The sequence below is a fragment of the Bombus pascuorum genome, chromosome 15 (assembly GCF_905332965.1).
Source record: "Bombus pascuorum chromosome 15, iyBomPasc1.1, whole genome shotgun sequence".
NCBI lineage: Eukaryota > Metazoa > Arthropoda > Insecta > Hymenoptera > Apidae > Bombus > Bombus pascuorum.
Genome location: NC_083502.1, coordinates 7,217,401 through 7,238,313, shown reverse-complemented (window position 1 = coordinate 7,238,313; position 20,913 = coordinate 7,217,401). Strand labels below are relative to the sequence as shown.

At 39.6% G+C, this 20,913-nt stretch overlaps 1 protein-coding gene across 17 annotated transcripts in view; it reads left to right on the top strand.

The window, feature by feature from the left end:
• The window catches only part of LOC132914430 (polypyrimidine tract-binding protein 2), a 442,018-nt gene that overhangs the window by 284,356 nt on the left and 136,749 nt on the right, over positions 1–20,913 (top strand). For all 17 annotated transcript variants that reach the window (XM_060973551.1, XM_060973544.1, XM_060973559.1 and 14 more), the window contains one exon: positions 15,768–15,872. In XM_060973551.1, the coding sequence (XP_060829534.1) occupies positions 15,768–15,872 (105 nt within the window). The remainder of the gene's footprint in view (positions 1–15,767; positions 15,873–20,913) is intronic.

Genomic DNA, 20,913 nt, shown 5'->3' with positions numbered 1-20,913 from the left:
AGAAGATTCCTCGATATTTTAGAAAAATATTAGAAGGAAAGGGACCAAGGTGTCCCAACAGCACGGTTCCACGTTAAAATTCGCTAAACACCCGGCGACTTAATTTAATCAACTGGACGCTGCAGCGAAAACATCAGAGATCCCGCTGGAATTAATAAATCAGCATAATTTCGTCGTGAATGCATCGAGAGCGGCATTTACAAAACTGAAAACCCGTCGAAATACTCGACTTTTCCGCGTTATATCTTTCTCAACAGTTTCTGCGAGCATCGTCTGTCGACGTCTTGCGTCCCTGCGAGCAGGCAGACGGCTGAAAGTTTAATTAATTCGTGACATTAGGCCAGGCGTAAAGTGATATCCGTGTATACGAATTAAAGGCGACATTTGAAGCTACGCGCGCACGCGCGTTAAGTGACACTCGAGCGACGCAACGCGGGAAATTTGTATAAGGAACGAGGCGAAACGTCAACGCGTCCGTTAATTCCGATGCGAGACTCGTGATAGCCGTAATGAGATGACTTAATGACTTCGTCGTGTACAGTTTAAACGGCTCGTTGCGACAGAAATTGGATCGCTGGATCCTCGTCGTTTGATGTCCGAGGCGAACGAGCGACGCTATTGACCGATGAAAATCGAAATGGCGGGCTCGTCGAGAGCCGCATAACGAAATGATACGGATTTCGAAATGCTGGAAGAGAATGCATATTAAAGTCGTCGAAACGGTTGCTTTAGGATTTTCCTAGTTTCAAAATAAAATAGAACGACAGCGGAATACAAAGCAGGATAGAAATAAGGATTTTATAACCAGCAAGGTTCTCATACCGATGTGATTTGAAATTTGACTGATTTGACTGATTTGAGTCTGAGATTCGATATTTTCCTCTTTTATCGTTATATTATATCGTTCTATAAAGAAGTGTATTTTAATTCGCTTATTAGTTTCTTCGGTAATCTTGAAACTCGTATGTTTTAAACATGCTTCTTTGGTGTTGCCGAAGAGTTTCAAGTTGAAGATCATTTTGAAATTAATTATTGGAGCTATAGTTAATATAATTACAAAACGCGAGCAAATTACGTCGAAAAGAAGTATAACAAACAAAATTTCTCAAAAAGATTCTAATACAAACCCAATATTAATCAAACTAAAATAAAGTACTAACTACAAAAAAAGATCGCAGTATTTGCTTTTATCAGTGCGCGAAACATTCTCCTCGAAAAAATCCGCAAAACGTTCACCTACGAAAAGAACCTTCCTTTATCGAGAGCGAGTCGACTTAGAAAATTTACCTAATCGCGTACTCGATTAAAGAGTCGTGAAAGAAACATGAAACAGCGAGGCACTGAAGAAGATCCGGTGAGTGAAAAAAGGGGGTTGAATAGGGGAAAAGAGAGGAGCTAGGTGTAGGGGTAGGCGTGACGCGAGGAAACTTTTTGATAACACTTGCAAATTGCTTTCGAAAATAGAATAACAATCCAATTTCGAGGCAGTCGCGGTGGTTCACTGAGGGTGCTGGGACGTGTCGTCGAAAGGGATGCAGAAAGAGCGGCGGGGTGGGGCAGGGGGGATTGGGGGCGTGTGACGACCAGTGCACGTATTACGGATGCAATCTTTTCGATGTGCTTGAAAACGTTTGGAAACGTCAGAGGGGAGGAGAGGATGTTGTAAATGTAACGTACAAAAGAGTGAAAATTCTCTTCTTTCGCATTATTTTTCTTTTCTTTTTCTTTTTCTTTTTGAAAAAGGAATAAATGCAATAATTTTTTGAGAAGGAAAATTTATGTATTCTTCGTCTCATCTTCATTTTTGATCTTTGACATTCCAATCCGGAAGAATGAAATACCGAATTCGATAGTTGATCCGATAGTTGATTTTGATGGAGACTTTCTTTCCGCGACAACGAATTAAATACTCTGCGTTTCCGTGCATTCATTTGCATAACTATAATCGTAACGTATAACTTTGCAAAAAACTAAGCATCTGTTGGTTTTCCAAAACAATTGGAGTCAAACAGGGTGGTCCTGTAGCTGAATGGTTTTTCTGGCAAATTTTCCTTCCCTTTCACCCCGAGAACAATTTGTTGGAAGGCAGGAGGCCACAAAATGGCGGTTGCTGGCGGTTACGGTATCCCAAAAGTCGATCGACGGTAAAATCGAGCCATCGAACACCGGCCAACGGCCATTTTTCCCCGCCACATAATAGCAATTACATCGGGAGGAACGATCGAGTCCGGCTCGGCCCGGAACCGGAAGGGACGCTCCACGATTGTCCGGATGCCGTTGAAGATTGCGCGTCTCTCGCGATTTTCGTCCATCCGACGATCGCTATCCGCCAGAAAACCGTTCCTCCCTCTTTACAGATTGGATTCCAGAAATAGTTCCGCGGGGAAAATGACGCGTCTATGAAACGCTAATGGAAAATTTGTTGGTCCGAGGACTGTTTTGGATTTTGTGCTTTATGGGTCGATTGGTTTCTATGTTTATTTTGAATTATTTTTATATTTGTTGTTCGTGTTTAATTCTTTATCCCCCGGAAAGTTTGGAATCGTTATTAATCCATAATAGGAATAAGAATTTACGATATCGTACGTTGTCGTATGCTACAATGACACGAACATCTACATGTCCATGGCAATTTACCAAATGATTCGTGAGAAAGTAGGCTATTCCATTAAGAGAAAGTTGAAAATTTTATACTACCATAAACTTAATTGCTTTTCCTAATCTTCTGGCTTCGTCTTATTTGACGGAAAGTAAATAGCACTTCGTCTGTTATGACAGTCATGCACGTGAATTTAATGAAGCGACAATTGTGTTTCTTTTTAATGGAATACTGAAATAGGACATTAGGAAAATTAAACAGAAAGAATTGAGAGAAACGTGTCTCTATAACGACGATGAAAACAAATCAATTCTAGGTGAAAGTAATTTCATCCTATAAACTAGTAATTGCAAAAAGGTAAAAGTAATTGTAAGAATGAATGACATTTAAACGATGCAATTTATCTAACTATTCGCTAAAAATTTGGGCAAAGACGACTTTCAGACGTATCTTTCGAATTAATTTAGTCTAGAAAGGAAAGTTTCGAGAAGCGGCTTCTATTTTTACAGAATCGTGGTTCGCTGCAGCCAATCGCTCCGACTGCTTCTTCGGTTATTAAAAGTTAAACAACCTGTTAACCGGTGAATATTAAAAAACTTTCTCTGGTAGACGCGACCATTAATATGATAACGATGGCCGTTGTTTTTTCTGTTTTAGTCTTTCGTAAGCGTTATTTTCCAATCCAATATTCCAATTATCGTGGAAGTTCAAAAATCATAGAAGGTTCAGATATTTGTCGAGAATTTGTATATATTTCGCGTAAGATGGCACTGGCATTCCTATATTTCCAGAAGTGGAATAAAAAGATCGTTGGATGAATAAATTTTCTCACAAAGTAGATCGTTCTTTATGGCAGATCATAGGCTAAATAAACGTCCAATTTTACTATACAAACGATCGTTAGGCAGCAACTGGTAGTTCCCTCGAAAGCCGAAAATTCCTCTTTTTAAATTCCACGACAACTATCTAAAAATTAGGTCGAAATAAAGAAAGGCAGAGGTATAAGAATATTTGCAGGATCCCTTCTTGCCGATATCAGCATTGCAAACAGTAATGTCGGTAGAAGCCGCGAAACCTACTACCCCCATCAGGCCATTTGTATCGGCGATCTCTCGAAGGGGTTGCTCTCCGCGAGGAAGCGGATGCTTTAAATTTCATCTGCACCAGAACCGACCTTAATCGCATCCGACCGACTAAATTTCCCATTCGTGGTTCTCCTTCGGGACCGTTTTCATCGCTGGCGCAATAATAACGCCGACAGAGTGCTACACGGCGATGAAATCGAAATTGTATCGGGCATAACAGAAATATAACGCGCGCCCTTCTGGTCATCCAACGTGATCTTTTACTTTCTGGACGATCCTATCGTAATTCCGTTCGTTTCTTTCGGCTGGCGCACGGTATTTCAATCTACATCTTGATACGCGCAAAAGAAAGATTTGTCGCTGTTTTACGTTTAATTGGTATTAAATTAGTATTTAATAAATATATAAACTCTGGAATGTCCAGAGCGGTGTACGGATACTTTTGGTAGCCATTGTAACGTATGGATAATGCGTAGTTCATTTCGAACCATTCGTCTTTCGTTGCCTCTTTCATTTTCCCTGGAAGCTAACAGCGCGACCAGCCTGTATAGTATTCGTACTAGCATCTATACGTGTTATAATATTTATAGTGGTTGGTAATAAGGAGAAAGCAGCTCGTAACACTCCTAACTAAACAGTACGCGCAGTAAGATATAAAAATAAATTAAACATCGGGGCTGTTTGTCGAATTGTACGAATTCTCGCGAATAGCGGTAACACGTTCGAAGGATAGGCTACATTCGAAAATCTATCGTTTCTCATCCCCAGAGATCGACAGAGGGTTGGAATTCGAAACGCGAGTATAAAGAAATCGCGTTTCCTGCCGAATATCGATCAACTTTGCGTCTATTCGTAATTCTTCTCTATATCTGCATCGTTCTCGAGTCGATGGGATGGTATGCACATAACTTTCGGTGCGGATCAGGCGATCGAAACGATCCCCGGGGAATATCCGACGGCTAGCCAGATGAAAATTTACAGTTGCTGATTCGAATGTCGGTCAGCTCGCTGTATAAGTTGCCGTTCTTTTTGCCCCGCGAACGATCTCTGGCCTCCTGGGCCGAATATTGCAAATTTTCCATAAAGATTGCTTTGCCATATTTTTATAACAAATATTTCCTATTTCTTATAGTAAATATAGTAAATGACTGTCTCGTTTTTAGTCAGTTCACGCAAATTTTTATCGAGGTATTGAGCTACTCGTGTCTGAAAATACTTGTTATATCAAGTTATAGCTTTATAAGTAAAATAAAATGAAATGAGATAAAACTAAAAATTGCCGTTTTATAAATGTGACGGATATCGAAGGAAACTAGCACCAATTATCAAATCAGTTATACGAATTCCTCGCGACCCTTATTCTCCCCCTTTACCATTAATCCCTTCGAAAGGCAAAGAAAAAGGACTAAAATTTCACGCAGCCAGGTTTTTGCCGGTCACGAAGGTTTATTTTCCGCGACGCTGGTATTTTCCCCGAGTCGCTTTGAAATTCATGAGGACGAATGGCTTAACCGCGTAAGAAAGGAAGTTTCGCGGCGGAAAAAGTCGCGCGGTGGTAAAACGCGTTCCCTATTTGCGCGTCACGGCGTCGAGTGCTTCCTCGATATTTGAATATCCGCTTTTCGTTGAAATTAAATGCGATTGCTGGCTGCTTGGGAGTTGTTGCCTCGAACGAGATTGCAAGGGTCGTCGCCACCCCTTTCGCTCCGCGCCCAACACCCCGCCGCCGCTTTCTTTCGGCTTGTTTTAGTCCGCGGAAACGCGCAGAGTTCGCCAAGAGAAAGAAATTCCGCGACGAAGAAGTTGCGAATTGAATACGTACATTGAAACATCGAATGTTTGTCTTTCGTCAGGGGATACGGAAAATCTTTCGAAGAATGTTCGCAGGCTGGTTCGAATAAATTGGAATAAATCGTTTTTCGATTACGTCGGGGTTAGGGGCGAGGATGTGAATTATCCGTGTTTCTATCGAAATTTAATGGTCTGTGAAAAGGGTAAATGGGATTGATTTGTTGATCTTCGATGTAAGCAGGTTTTCAAGCAGCTTGTTTAATCTACTGATTTCGAAGATGGAGAAATTGCTTCGAGTTTTATACGCATATACCGTTATAAAGTCGACCAGTCGTAATTCGCTGTACTTGGAGATCGAGAAAAGTGAATTTCTTGAAATTTAAAAAATGCATGCTGTCACAGACCGTTCGCTCGTTTATGTTTTGGTACAACGAATCTACGATTGCTCGGAAAATTACGATTATGAAAGAAGCGGAATGTCGTAAGTCGTTCGACCATTAGATTCCTTGGAATCGATTAAAAAAAAAATTCCAATACAAAAGAAAGACGCTTCTTACATCGAATTAAGTATCCAAGACTTAATAATTCATTAAGAAGTCCAAAGGATGGATCGAAAAGTGAAACGCAGAAGCCCTCGAGACGACAAAGACTGGAGTCGGTTACACCGAAGGATGAACTTGTTGAGCGTGGATCGGATCGATATTCCTCGTCTCGAAAGAAAACTATCACCGAACAGCTCGGTATAACAATACTCAATTACGATGTTCCGCCACAATCGTCTGTAAAACAACGGGGAGACCAGGTAATCCCAATAAACCGCGAAACCGTTGAACCGGCCTGAATAGGAATCGTGAAACAATCGGCCTAGTCCTCGAAGAAAATATCACCGGACCGAATCGCGGTAACGATATTCAATTGCAGATCCAACGCTTGCTTCAGGGAACCTCAATAAACCACTCTTGGAACGTCGAAACCAAACCAGTCGGTTAAAAACGTGGAATTTTGCTCCACGTCCCACGAATTTTCGCTAATTAATTCGCTTAACGTTCAGACAGATAGTTCCTTTAGGGGGATGTTCTTTCATATTGTTTCGTTTTAAAGGATAAGTTTTGTGAATGTTGCAGGAGTAGAGGGATGGTTTGGATGTTTGGAAGTGTGATTTATTTTAGCACTGGAACGTGATTCGTCGGAAACCAACAAATTTGGATGAACAAAATTGGGACCTGTTCTTTAGGATTCTCTTCTCTCGGCCATTTGTGGAAGGGTCCAAATTTTGTGTTTGAAACTCGTCGATGGATATTCGAAGAGCCTTCGATCCGAAAGTAAATTCTACTCTTAGTCCATGATTTTGGTGTAATATCTCTGTATTCGTTGGAAAAATTTGTTTACCCGTAGCTGATCAGTTTTCGTTGAATTATAATGTCCAGTAGAAAGTCAGAGGTCAGTGATCATTCATAACTCAAACGTAACTAGAACAGTTTCAATCAAACCTGCAAGTTCTATAACTGGAACGCGAAACAAATTGCAAACGTGATACGACGACCTAGATGGAAGACGAACGGTCTTTAAAAAATTGATTTCAAATTTAGATTATGATAAATATTATCGTAGGAAATTCTGCAAAAATTCTTCGATTACTTGCGATAAGTTTGTCCGATCAACTGCGTTCTCGGGGCGCGTATACCCGTCATCGTCGTTTTCCAGCAAACTGTTCGCGGTCTTGTCAAATTCGCGGCAGTCTAACAGCATGGATTATAATTGCTTTACATCGTGTTACTACGTTTCCTCTATTCGAGTCTCTGTTAGAAACTTGCCGAAACGTCGACGCTGCTTTTCGTTTTCGTCAACATCCCTTGTCTGAATGCTTTCTCCAATGATTATGATATTAGACCGACACCTCAGAGAATAATTAAGAAAATTTTATCCTCGTACGAATGATCGTCAAATTCTTCGGAAATCATGAAGGTAGTGAAAGAGAAATGGAAAATGTTCATAAGTGAAGATGATCGAGATGATCGTAAGAAAATAAGAAGGATCCTTATACGCTGTAACAGGAAGTAAAAATTGAAAACAAAAGTCCAACCGCCTAGTAAATCGCAATTTCGCGCAATTTCATAATCCCAATTAAATTCCGCGTACGCAAAACAAACGAAAGCAGGGAAACGCCGCCACTAAAATCGATAATCCAATAAAGAAATTACACCGAATGTTCTGCAACTAGTAATAGCCGTAAAAATAGCCGTCGTGGATTGCAAATGAAACAGAATCCAAATTTTCCGCTAACGAACACCCCCGCACGTGCGTGGGCGAGCATTTCTGTACAGTGTCCAGAGAATTCGTCGTTTTTCAGCGTCGTTAACTCGTCCCTTTGTTTCCCGCTCGCGTCACGCTGTATTAAAAAACAGAAAGGAACGATGCTCGCTTCATTTGCCCGGCGATCTGGCCGTGATTCAGTTTCAGCAACAAAGCTACCGGCGCTACAAAGTGAGTTTGCCGGCTTTTCCCTTCTTTCTCTTTCGACAAAAAACAAAAAAAAAAAAAAGAAAAAAAAAGAAGAAGAAGAAAAGGAGAAAAGAGTAATAAAACACAGAGGGGAGGAGCGAAGTAAAGTAGCGGGACTGAAAATGCGTGTCGAAAGGGCAAAAAAAAAGAAAAAAATGAAAGTGGAGAAGAGGAAAAAATAACACAACTGAAAGGAATTCTTCCTCCGGCACGTGTCGTTATGCGAGCGGAAACGCGCGTAAATCCATCTGTCCGAGGACATTTTTTAAAGCGAGATACTTTCGCGACCGAGCAACGAGAAAATGAGAAACGGCCTTCTAGAATTTTCGGATTTTTACGAATTTCTGTTACGATAAAGAATGGTTGTCTGCTATTTTAGTGTGTTATTCTAGCTCAAGGTCTTATTGTACGATTAAATAGACATCATTACTGGACATACGTATAAAATTATTTTTAAGCTCGTAGGTTCGTAACGTTTGAATTTATGAAACATAATTGTGTACTTAAAATTCTGTTTGTTAAATGCCTTGATGGTAAATATACAGGAATAAAAATGGAATTCGAAAGTTTTACAATTAAATTACATTTTAGGTTCTGTAACTTTTGGATTTAATCTGTACTTACATAATAGACTAAAGAAACGAGTAAAAAATGAAGTCAATCAGTTTGTCTTGTAAGAAGCTCATATATACAAAAATATTCGATCTTATGTACGAGCGTATTATTTTTAATCGCGTGTTAACGGCCATATCATCGGCTAGAATTTTAATTGGGATCAGTGAAATGGTTGATATTATAGTTTTCGTAACGTTAAAAGGTAGCAATATAGATTGAAATTTGCGAGAGGGAAATTATGTAGCAGAGAATGGAACTTTGATTTTGATTGTTTGAATTGAGGGCGCGTATAATGGGGGAAATTGAGCTTCGAGATGGCGAACGTGATGTTGTAGTTCACAATGATGGCATACAGAAACGCGAGGATGATTCTCTTTCTTTCTCTTTTTCTTTCTGTCCTCTTTTTTGTCGCGGTCTCTTTTTTCGTTCGTTGTTATTATATTGTGTTTTAATTGGTTTTTTTAAATGTTCGACTGTGCTCGAAGTTCAGCAAAATTGAATGTGGAATATAAATGTGTTTAATTGGTCGATTGAAAATACGAAAGTGTAATTTGTGTCATTAAGCGTAGAGTTGTTGGGAAGTTAATGAACGAGGAATTGTTTTCCATGCAACATTTCCAGATTTACATTTCGAGTATTAATTATTTTTGTTTTAATGTTTCTCAGGAATTTACTACGTCCCTGCACCTTCGCGGGTCTTTGCATTTATGTATTTCTACGTTATTTTACATTTCTCCAATCTCTACGTTTTACATATCTAAATTATGGATTTTCAATATTTTGCAATTCTCCAAGTTTATTATTTCTTTTATAACTTTTATATTTTTCGTATATTTGCATCGTCGTATTATTATACTTTTCCTGGTTTTCTATTATATTTCTATGTTCCGTGTTTCTACATTCTTACTATATTTTTACCCCACAACTTCCATTATATGTTCGTAGATGGTGGAACGTAGAAAATTAGAAAGGGAACCGCTAGTCTAGCTCGATGTACCAATTAAGATGGAATCTTCTAATCAACCTCATTAACCCATAAACACGAGTGTTTCACGAGCAGAGCAAGATGCATATTTAATTATGAAATGATTACGAAAGTATGGCTACCAGTTGGTTCGATAGTGGACGTTGTTAACTCGAGTTTTTGTTTCGCGTTATTTATACTTCGTACAACGAGATGAAAAATACAAAAAAAAGGGGAGGGCAGAAGAATTGTTGAATAAAAATCGAGGACGAAATTTCCCTACTCGATCGGTTTTGCAATTCAATGTTTCCCCTCAATTTTGTGTTTATCTGGCATCGATTGCTGATAATGTCCGCGTATGCGAGGATGGAAGAGGGTGTTCCATCGTAGAAATTTTCATTCGTGATGAATGTTAACGAGAATTTAAACTGCGACAACGGATAAATAATTTTTACGGCAGTCTGTGATAAAAGTTTGATTTTCCCACGAAAGAGATTTTTCGATATGGGACAACGCTAGAGTCTGCCATCGTTTGAATTAAAGCATTTTTCGAATATATTTTCGAACGAACTACAAAGAAACTAATTTACAAGTAATTTTACAAATCGCTGAAGAATTATTTAATGATCGTGGTGTCACGAAGGGTGTGCTTCTATGTGTACTTAATAAATCGATCAACTACTTAATACATCAATAATAATCCCCTAAAATAGAATAGAATAATAAAAAATTCGAAGATTAACCGAAAGGGCAAATCAATGATCTACAATTCGTAATCATCGTCAAATCGTCGCTCAAACCTGCGAGAACTCGACGAAAACATCCTGTAACTCAGAGAAACAGTGAATCGTCCAGGATTGTCTGAAACTTGCTCTATACTATTAAATATAATAAAAAGACGAGAGAAACTACGAGCGTCGTAAGAAGAGACGACGAAATAAATTCCACGAGACGTATTCTCTGATCGCAAGTTGATCCAATTTAATATGGCAAGCAGGAATCACGAGGCACGATCCACTTTCTTCTCTTTCTTTCTCGGTTCTCTTTGTATCTCGAATATCGAATCGGTGTTCGCGGGTGAATGGCGCTCCCCCCATTGCATCGGCTCGAAGCGTTTTCACCCTAACGAGCGGCTTTAATTTCTGCCCTGTTTCCGCGTCATTTGCTCCAGAGAAGGGGCTCGATGAAAATCACGACAGGCTGACACAAATCTTCCGGCTCATACAAATCTTCATTCGGTTATCTGGTTCGCTGACTCGAATTCTCGTCGTTTTCCAATTTTTTTTCTTGTTCTTTCCCCTTTCCTTCTTTGCTTCTGCATCTTCCCTTTTGCCTCCTTTCCTTCTTCACAGTTCTGGGCTTTGTGAAAGGGTCGATTCGGCCAACTTTGTTATTTAACGTTCTTGGATTTCTGGTTTCGGACTTGATCTCGACGATCGATCAGAAATTTTGCTACGGATAGTGAACTTTACGTTCTTAATTCTGGATTTTTTGATTCAATAACATAATGTAATGTAATGATCTAATAATAATGGGTTTCTTAATTTTTGGTTTTGTCATTAGGTTTTATTTATTTAAAAGCAGCTTCTGTTTCAAGGTTTTCAACTTGACAATTCCTGATCGTCAAACACGAAGCAACGACTATGCCAACGAGTATCGTTATGTTTCTAATATTCTGTGTTACATCGTTCGCTATATCACTGCCTCCATAAGAAATCGATGACTAAATGAAGAGAAAAATAGACGCTGAATCTTGGACACGATGTCGCAGTAACACGAAACGATCTGCTCTTGATTCTGGCAGCCTGCTGGCCAAGCTAGACTTGGATCACGATCCATTTGTGCCGGAGGGTAGGAACAACCCTTGCTGTCCGTTTCTTCGATAACTTGATTGTTGACCTTTCGACCATAACTGTATTTTCACATAGCGTGTCGTGAACCATATGCTTGATATGCTTCAACATGATTTATGTATTGTAGTTGATGTTCCTGATGTACCAAATAGGTCAGAAAATTGGAAGTTTTGTTCCAAGTCTTTTTCTATTCTGAGAAGGGTATTTTTTTATTCTGAATGTTCGCAGTGATTCTATCAAATTTGCTAATTAATTGGAAGCTAATACAATATCGTAGAAATCGTTATTAATTATTATCTAGTATTGCGGATCTCTGTCTTTTTTTTATTATTATTTGAGAAGAAAATCTGTGTCTTCTTTCGCTATCGCCACGACGAAATCCCCAAACGCCCGAAAAAAGAAAAGAAGGGCGATATTCCAAGTACAACTAGCTTATCCCTACGCAATTTTCCAAAGAATTCCAGACACGAAAGATCCTTTCAGGTACCTATACGTGTCTGCCGGAACGATACACGAATCCCGGTGACGCGGTACCAGAGCCATCCATCTTGAAAAACGATAACCGGCTCTGTGTTGCAGCGTCTTATCGCGAGGACTATCTCGAGCTAATATTATTTCACCGGCTCAAAGTGTAGCCACGCTCATCCCCGACAGCCTCTTCGAAAGATTTCGCGTGAAAACTCACTTTCACGAGGGTAGTTCGATCGTCTGGCACGATCCATCATCTTGTCGCGATTTAGGGGCAAGTTTTACGGGATTTTCATCGAATTCGATAGATGTTTCTTTGTTAATTCCATAAAAAGTTCTATTTTTAGTGGACTTTGCGAAATTGTTACGGAATCGCTTATATCAGGAGACGTTTGACGTAATTCGACGAGATTTGGTGAAGTTTGCAGCTAGTTGAAAGAGATTTCCCGTTGATCGAAGGATATTTCGGTTTTATTTTGCAGTTGGGAACTTTGGTTTCGAATCTTGCGGAGCGTGGGAGGATAGATTTTGGTTCTGCGGTTTGAAGTTTCGGGTTTGAGATTGATGTCGAAAATTAAGCTTCTTTGTTTTTGATAATGATTAAATCGTGCAAGCTTGAAAGCGTATATCGAATTTTGCTAGCGCATATTTTGAACTCTGAATTTTCATTATGTTTGCATTAACCAATAGCTGTTGTCTTCTATATTCATAGTTTAACAAAATAATTGAACGCAACGATATCTCTTTATCGTTAATATCCGCACTTGATAAATTTTATTTATATCGGAAACATCGCGCAATAAATACATTCTTGAAATAAATCCCTAAAATGACATAAACGAAATAACAACCCTGAAATGTCACAAAGGAGATAAACTTATAAAAATTTTCAAACAGAAGAGGCTTCGAAAATTTCAACGACTTTACACGGATCCAAAACATCTGCTTTTACATCCTCGTGCTCTTCCTCGCCAAAAGCACAAAAACATTCTTATTATCCCAAAGCGAGCTAGTCAAACAAATCTCCGGGAAGTACCGAAAAGACCAATTAACCCCCAACGACCAACATGGCTGTCAGAGAGAGGATCCATTGTCCACCCTAACTTAACTCGTAACGGGCCGGAAACGTGGCCCAGTTAGCTATGTCGTCGAGCAAATTGTCAAGCAAGCGGAGCGCACCGCGTGTTTGCCCTGCAATTAATGCGAGTCGCGCGAATCCTCCAGCAAATAACCGCAGGGGTGAGAAAGAGCAAGAGAGAGAGAGAGAGAGAGAGGTGGGTTGCGAGGAAACTCATCGGATCGCGTTGCAGCTCGGTCGTGAAATTGCTTTGTCAACCGGCGAAGACCCTCCGAAGGGACTGCAGACAGCTGGCCAGACGATCGTGAGACGATTTTATGCGCCTCGTCGGACACGTGAGATCCAGACGTTAAGCGTCCGAGAAATTGCGAGCAAATTCTTCGTATTTCAGTACGCGTGTGCCTTGTTTCATCGAGGATAGTGACGTTTGAATTTGCTTTCTTCAGATTTTCGACTTGTTTGAAGTGGTTCGACGAACGAATCATTGATTTTTGGTTTTTGCTGCACGTGTACGTTATGTAACCAAGAATAGAGGCGTTCAAGCTTGAATTTTCTGAAGATTCGTGGTCACTCGAGTGCTTTGAATATGTCCCCAGACTTCTTATTGTAATAATTATGGAGAAGAAATGGTTTAGGTTGTTCTGTTTGTTTCGTAGTTATCATTTTGCCTACTAACTTGTAACAATTGTACTGAAATAAAATTTCTGACAAATGGACTATTCGAAAAGATTTTCTCTCCTGTGGTCGAGAGGTTTGTAAGGAAGAAGACAACATCGATTGTAGTAGAAATAAGATACAATTATACAACAACATAGCCGACTCTGCGAAAGAAGGGAAACTCTTTAAGAGTCTCTTACGACGTGGAGAAACGAAGGAAGGAGAGTTTCATATATTCGCCGGATATACGGCGGTAGCTTCATCCTTTGGCTGATATCCGGAGCAGCCAAACCACCACCGGACCTGCTCTATTATTTACTTCCCGCGAATCTATGGATTATGGAATCTTCGGAAGAGAGGTTTCCCGATTCTCGTCTTTCGATTCTCTCCACTCATCCGCGGACCGGATCGAGATCTTTGATGGGCTTCGTGGTTCAGCGAATGGCGAACGGATTGCATGAACTTTTAGGAAATTACAAGACAGAAGCGAAATTACTAAAATTGAAAAAATTGCTCTCTTGCGTTTACCGAAGGAGGATCGAAGAACTCGTTTCTAGAGTGATTTACACTTTGCTAAATCTAACTTTAGCGGTGTTGCAAGAATCAATTTTCATGTGTACGAAAAATACATAGGAATACATCAGATCTAATTACTAAAATTAAGCGTAAAAATTGTACCAAAGAAACTCGAATGAAAGGTATATGGATTTATTTATTTCGTCCTGATGACCTAGAAATTGGACCTGGTTTTACGGTGTTTACGAACATAAAATGAAACTAAAATTAAACTCGCAGATAATTACAAAAGCGAACAAATAAAATTGAAGTATCTGCAAACACTTTATCGTTGTATAAACATTTCGCCCATTACACTTTGTTCGGCGAAAATGGAAGTTAAAGCTTTCCGTGTATTTTATAAAAGATCATTCAGTGCCTCCAGAATGCGTCGCTATAAATCTATAGAATATCCATACAAAGTTAGAAATTGGTCATCTTGATGCCTTTAAGTTTCAACGCAACTCAAGTATATATCAATTCTCTACTTGTTCTGAAAGAAGTTCACTGTGACAAGACAAGAGAGATCTCCATCTATGCAACCACCAGCGCATCTTATCGACTAAAGACCAGAAGAAGGATTTCCATAAATATTCGTCAAAGGGTTTTCAACTCTCTGATCCATGGAGTCGCGTCTTTTCTTACCCGCTCGCAAGCGTGATCCTGCGGGACTCTTTGATCTAGCATTCTGTCTCTCCAGAGCTGGTGACTGGCAGATCTGCTCTCTCTCTCTCTCTCTCTCTCTCTCTCTCTCTCTCTCGAGCTTATGAATTATCTGGAAGCTGGAGCTGCGTATTTTCCTCGTTGAAAGGTCGCCATACTTCCATGCAGCGCATCCACCATGAGGTTTCCTTGGTTTGTGAGCCTCGAGCGATCGGATCGTAGGTCTCGCGATCGAGCACACGCGAGTATCCCGTTTATCGTCGCGCTTCCTTTGAGGGATCAGCTCGAGGAATTAGACCGAGGGACTGAGACTCTTGATCCTGTTACCGCGGAGAATCGCCGGTTAAACGTGTTTACGGAGTTGGAAGGATTTTAATAATACACCTGGGGACTAGTATAACCGGCAAGCTGGCTGGTTTCTTGCGAGAGAGGTTTAAGGTTAGGTCGCGAATAGAGAAGGGGATTGGAGTGGTTTGGATTTGAAGAGAGAGGAGAGGGTTTTGCTGGGGTCTTGGTTCTCGGTGTTTATGCGATTGGCAAGCGAATTTTTTGCCGATTGCGAAACGAGAAGTGCACCGAGTTGGACTTAACGCGTTGTCTGTCACGGTGGACACCAAAATTTTTAGTTCGACCGTGTCGTTGAAGCGATCTGAATCGGGATTGAAGATGAAAGGTTTTCCGTCATGGATTTTTAGAGAGTTTTATTCGGACGTAGATCGTTTAGGAGCAAATCTTGTTTGTGTTGTCTGTATTTGGAAGTGGTCTGAATTTGAATTTAGGATGGAAATGTTCATTCTTTAAAAGCGGAAGAATTTTGGAGTTCGGTCGAGTTAGGAAACGAATATTTATTGAACTATGTCGTGAAATTAGTTTGAATTTACATTGAAACGGTTTTCGTTCGCATATTGACGTTTGTTGGTCTCTCTTATTGTTGCAGAGGGGTAGCGACGAGCTTCTGTCGCAAAGCGGAGCAGTTAGCAATGGTGCTGCAATGAGTCCACAACCACATCACGCGGCCGACAACAACAATGACGCCAAGAAGGTAAGTGGCAACAGAAATTAACTATTAAACTTAAATTTTTAAACCGAAATATCTCGAATTCGTCGAATAGTTTAATTATTCTTATTCTTTTGCGTTTATTGTCCTAAATTTGTTTGTTCAATCGTTAAAAAAATACGTGGATATAATTAAAATCTCAAGAGATTGTGTGTCGTAGATGAAGGTAACTTGAACGGAGAAAACGGTGTAACAATGTTAAAACTCATTTGTACAAAGATATCTCTTTTTTATTCGATAAATCACCAGATCTTTTTCCAAAAGCGTAAAAGGTCGAAATATATTCGCAAGATGTAGCACAGGAATTCAGAAATCGCTTGTTCCACCTTCAAACATTATAAATCGCGGATGGACGTTGGACAAGGGCAAAGGCATACCATGTTGTTGGAATAATTGAGCCAGGTCAGGATAAAAACAAGTTGAAAAATAACGTATTTCGAGGGAAAAGCGATCCTATAGCTTTGACGAATTTTTCGTCCTTTCGGTGAAAAATTTCTGTTGGGAAGCGAAAGATCGAGTAGGTCAGAGGACCTGGCATCTCTCTGCTCCGGTTTCAAATACACCTGTGCGTCCAAATTTCCGTTAGATGTAGGCTGGTTTTCTGTTCTCCGAATGCGAGGAAGAGGAACGCGTGGCTTCGCGGAAAAGCAATGTTGTCGAAGTTGGGGAACAAAATATTCTTTCGGAAGCAGATAAATCGATTAAAAAGTAAAACTGAAACTTAAGTCAAACATTTCTCGTGCAAAATTTTTTGTATATTATCTTCGCTGCAATATAGATCGATGGAAGATGAAATAACTGAAAAATCCAACTTTCAAATAAGTTTCAGTCTTGCACCATCTTCGTAATCGTCGGCACGATTGACCTAGTTGGTCTGAGATTAAGATAATCTCATGATACTGTTACGAAGAAATAAAATAATTTAATTAGAAGGTAAGGACGAAGTAGAACAAAGAATTTGAATAAAAATTTTATTTTTAACTCCGAATGTAAAAATTTGTTCTCGAAGAGGATAGTTAAGCTCCAATCATTAAACGAGGTTCATTCGTTCAAACGAAAACACGTTCAAAAATTGTACCCTTCTGCGCTGAAAATACACCTGACAGGATTAACCAATCGTTCCATGTCTCTGTCAAAAAATCGTATCTATTTTTCACTGTCCTGCTGTGGAAATTTCGAACTATGACAGCTTTGCAAAAATATCACTCCGTCAGTCATATTCCAGCTTCGACGATAACCAATTTCCACTTTTACACTTTCAGAATCGTAGCTGGAAAAAATTATCAGAAATTGAAATGAAATACTTAACGGGGTATGGGAATGCACGGTGAAATATTCATCCTGTGTCACGTTAACCGCAAAAAGGTGATAATAAATTGTGCCTCGGGTCGAGGGAAATTAATCGAACACACCTGTTGGTCGCAAAGCAACATTAATTATGCGGCCATCTTTGACGAAGTTAAGGAAAAGTAAAATAAAATTGGAAATGTGACGATAATGGAATAATAAAGTGCTCTGTTAATAGAAGAATAAAATGTTATTTTATATAAAGGTGACACTATGCATTAAATGTTACGATAATTGCAATTAATCTGCAAACTTAAAGGACACAGTTTTCCTACGAATTCGAAATTCTGATAAGAAAAATTACTCGGGAAATTCACAGATCACAAATATTTTCCATTAGTCTAATGGGTTCCATTATTTTATCAATTTTACCCTGTTTTCAGATCCTGAAAATAGGTGTATGTAGTTTGAGAATTTCTTTCGTAAACGATTATAAGATAAAATGTTCAGATTTTTTCGATTTAGTATTAATTCGGTGTCCAGCTTTGCCTCCAATGTTTCTAGAAAAAATATTCCAAAATGACGATGTTATGTTTCTTCTGGTAGAACACATCTTCCTGCGAAAATTGAAAAGTTTAATGTAGGTTCATAAAGTTTCGGTTCATAAAGTGAAATCTACGAGGTGAAGTATAGTATAGGATTTTGCAAAAATTTGAACGATCGTAGAAATGGCAACGGGTCGAAAGAAAACACAGTTTTCTTTTTTTAATCAAACCATACAATTTCTTAAACAAACTGCGTAAATTTAATAAAAATCGGTGTTCTTCGTATCACGATTCGGTTAAATATTGTAAAATCCCTGTAAAAAATCGCTGTTTTGCCCGATTTAGTGTATCGTTCGTATCAACCTTGTTGAAAAAAAATACGTTTTCCCTGGTGACCGAGAGTGAAAAAAGGAAAACTTGGCGATGTCGACGAGGGCAAAGGGTGGCGGAGGGAAATATTTATTATTGTCAGTCAGGCGTGACGTGAGAGGAGCGAAAAAATGTCGGAAGTTTAGGCGAATAGAGGCAGCTGTGTGTGCCGCTCGTAAGCTCTGTGGATGATGCACGTGCACCGGGTGCATCAAAACTTGCAACCCTCGTTAATCATTCGGTTGCATGACTGGAAAAAGTGGAGAGAAAAAAGGGGCAAGGGTTTGTCAGCCACGAGATGGTTCAAAGATTTCGATTCTTGTCTTTTGTTGCTGATTTTTGCTACGTTAAATTGAAATGGATTGCACAGGTCATATCTACTTAGGTGTTACCACAATTAGCAGTATTTTACTTCGCCGCGGTTAGTCGATGTCCATTTTATACCTATTGCTTATAATAATGTTAGAAATCGAAGTTTGATTTACTATGACTCGATTTATTTCCCAAGAATAAATCAATTTATTATAAATTTTTATAACAGTACGTAGAATGTAGAAATTTTCAAAAAATTTATCGTCTTATCTTCTGCAAACTTTTAGACACTGTAGGGTTAATTTGCATCACATTTTTAATGATAATTTCAATTTACAGACAGGCAATTGTGAAAATTATGATTTTACGGCATTTTATACATAGGAAGAATGTTTGATTGGAATTACAGCCTCGTCAAGAGGCCTAAAACTATTAAGAACTATTTATGACCCTAAAGTATTAATTAATTACTTGTTGTTGGCAATTTTGTGAATATTCGTGGGCCGCTAACAATTTCGCGCTCTTTTTCGGCGATGCTATGAAACGGCGGCGAACGTATAGAGCGTAGGAAAGTAGAACGTGTATGTTTTCAAAGTAAAAGCGGAGAACGCGGCCGGCTTTGTCACCGAATCCCCCGTTGTTCGCGTCTGTCTCTCCTTTGCAGTTAACGATCCGCTTCGTCATCGTTCTCGCGAAAATCATCCAGATACATGTCAACTGTATACGAACTTCTTTCCTAAGTGACACGTAGATGGACTGAATTCTTTTTTTATCTAACTTTTCATTTTTATTTAAGGATTCACTTCATCAAAAAAAAAAAAAAATTGTAAATTTTACACGAGAGATTTTTTAAAATTTAAAATAAGAAATCTTCGCGAATCATTTCAACGACGTTGTAAGGTTGACTTACGACTTAAAAATACGCCGATATTCACGACAGCGGTACAACCTTCCACTTGTAGCGTCACGAAACAAACGAAGTCAGTGTCGTAAAACTAAGACCAGGTTGATAGCGGTATAAATAATAATTTTGCGATGCCAAACCGATCGAATTATAAATATACTGTTTTACGTAATAAAAATAGCGCGATAATGTTCCATTCGATGAAAGCAGGAACTTCACTCTATATAACACTCTACGGAATATTACTGTGTGTTATTTGCTACAATATGAGTGTTACCTTGCAAAAATCTGAAATCTTTGGTGAAAGGATTAATTTAGCTAAAAATAGCCGAGTTCTGAGAAAGCAGCTTCTTCACAAAAATCTCCGATAATAAAAGATAAATGGCGTCTGAAGGAACACCTGATGAAAATCAGCCCTAACATCTTGGGTATCGTTAGCCACTTTGCTTTATTAGGTGGACAACCGGCTGGTCTCCTTTGTCCCAGTTTCTTTTTGATGTGCCATTTTCCGCCTCGTTCCGTCCCATTATCCACAAATGGTCACGATGCTGCGTCACTCATTCGCGTGGATTTCACCCCATCGAATGAAAGGGTTGACGCGTAAGTCTCGTTAAAGGTGTTAGACCGGAGTCAATTACCGTACATTATTTTTTTTCTAGTACTCCCTCAGGCTTGCTTCTTCCTCTTCTTTTTCACCTTCGTCATTTTCTTCTCTCTTTTGTCATGGCCTTTCTTCTTTCGATGAAAAACTCGGCTGACGACCCCTGAGACGGTGCTCGCTCGAGGGCGTTCAAGTTTTTTTTCTCTCCAAGTTTTTGATGTTTCGTTAGTCTAAGGGCATGAAGGCTGTTAACGGGCGAATGACTGTGAAATTGGCTTCCTTTGTGATACGGTTTCGGATTAAGTATCGGTGATTGGGGATATTTGGCGAGTTTTATTTAGGCCTCCATTATGTCATATTTAGGTTAAGTCGTATACTCCCGCTATACGTACACGCTTTTTCCTCGTCTCGACAAGTGAACAGAATTTTAATATTAGAAAAGCGTAATTTGTCGGAGAATGAGCGAGTTGGACCGTTAAGAGGTAAAAAGATCTTGGAATATGTACAATGAAGGAGCTCCGTGAAAATCGCAATTTCCTCAACGGGTAAGGGATGAAGAAGACGATCTATCGGTAATTACGTCGGAGAATAGCATCGTCTAAGCAGATTACACGCAGTCGACGATTCTAAGTCGATCAGGGATCATAAATGGCTTCCGATCTCGCGAGATCACGCGCCTATCCCTCTTTTCACTGCGCCACGGTTCAGCCATTTTCTCGATTAAGCTCGACGGAAGCCCCGGCAACGACGGCCAGAGACCCTGTTTCTTTCTTGCCTCGTCGAAGAAAAGTCGTTTCCGGCCTGGCGAGCTAATTTCAAAAGTGCAACCTTATCTTCCGCCGTGTTGTTATCCCCGTGCTTCGATCACCTTTGCCTCCTCGACAGTCGATTGTTCGTAGCTTTTCTTCTCGATCGAATCTCGGAAAGATGACGCAAACCTTTCGAAAGAGAAGTTTCCTCGTTCTCCGTTCTCGAGGAGTCTCGGCAGTTTCTTATTTACTCGATGAA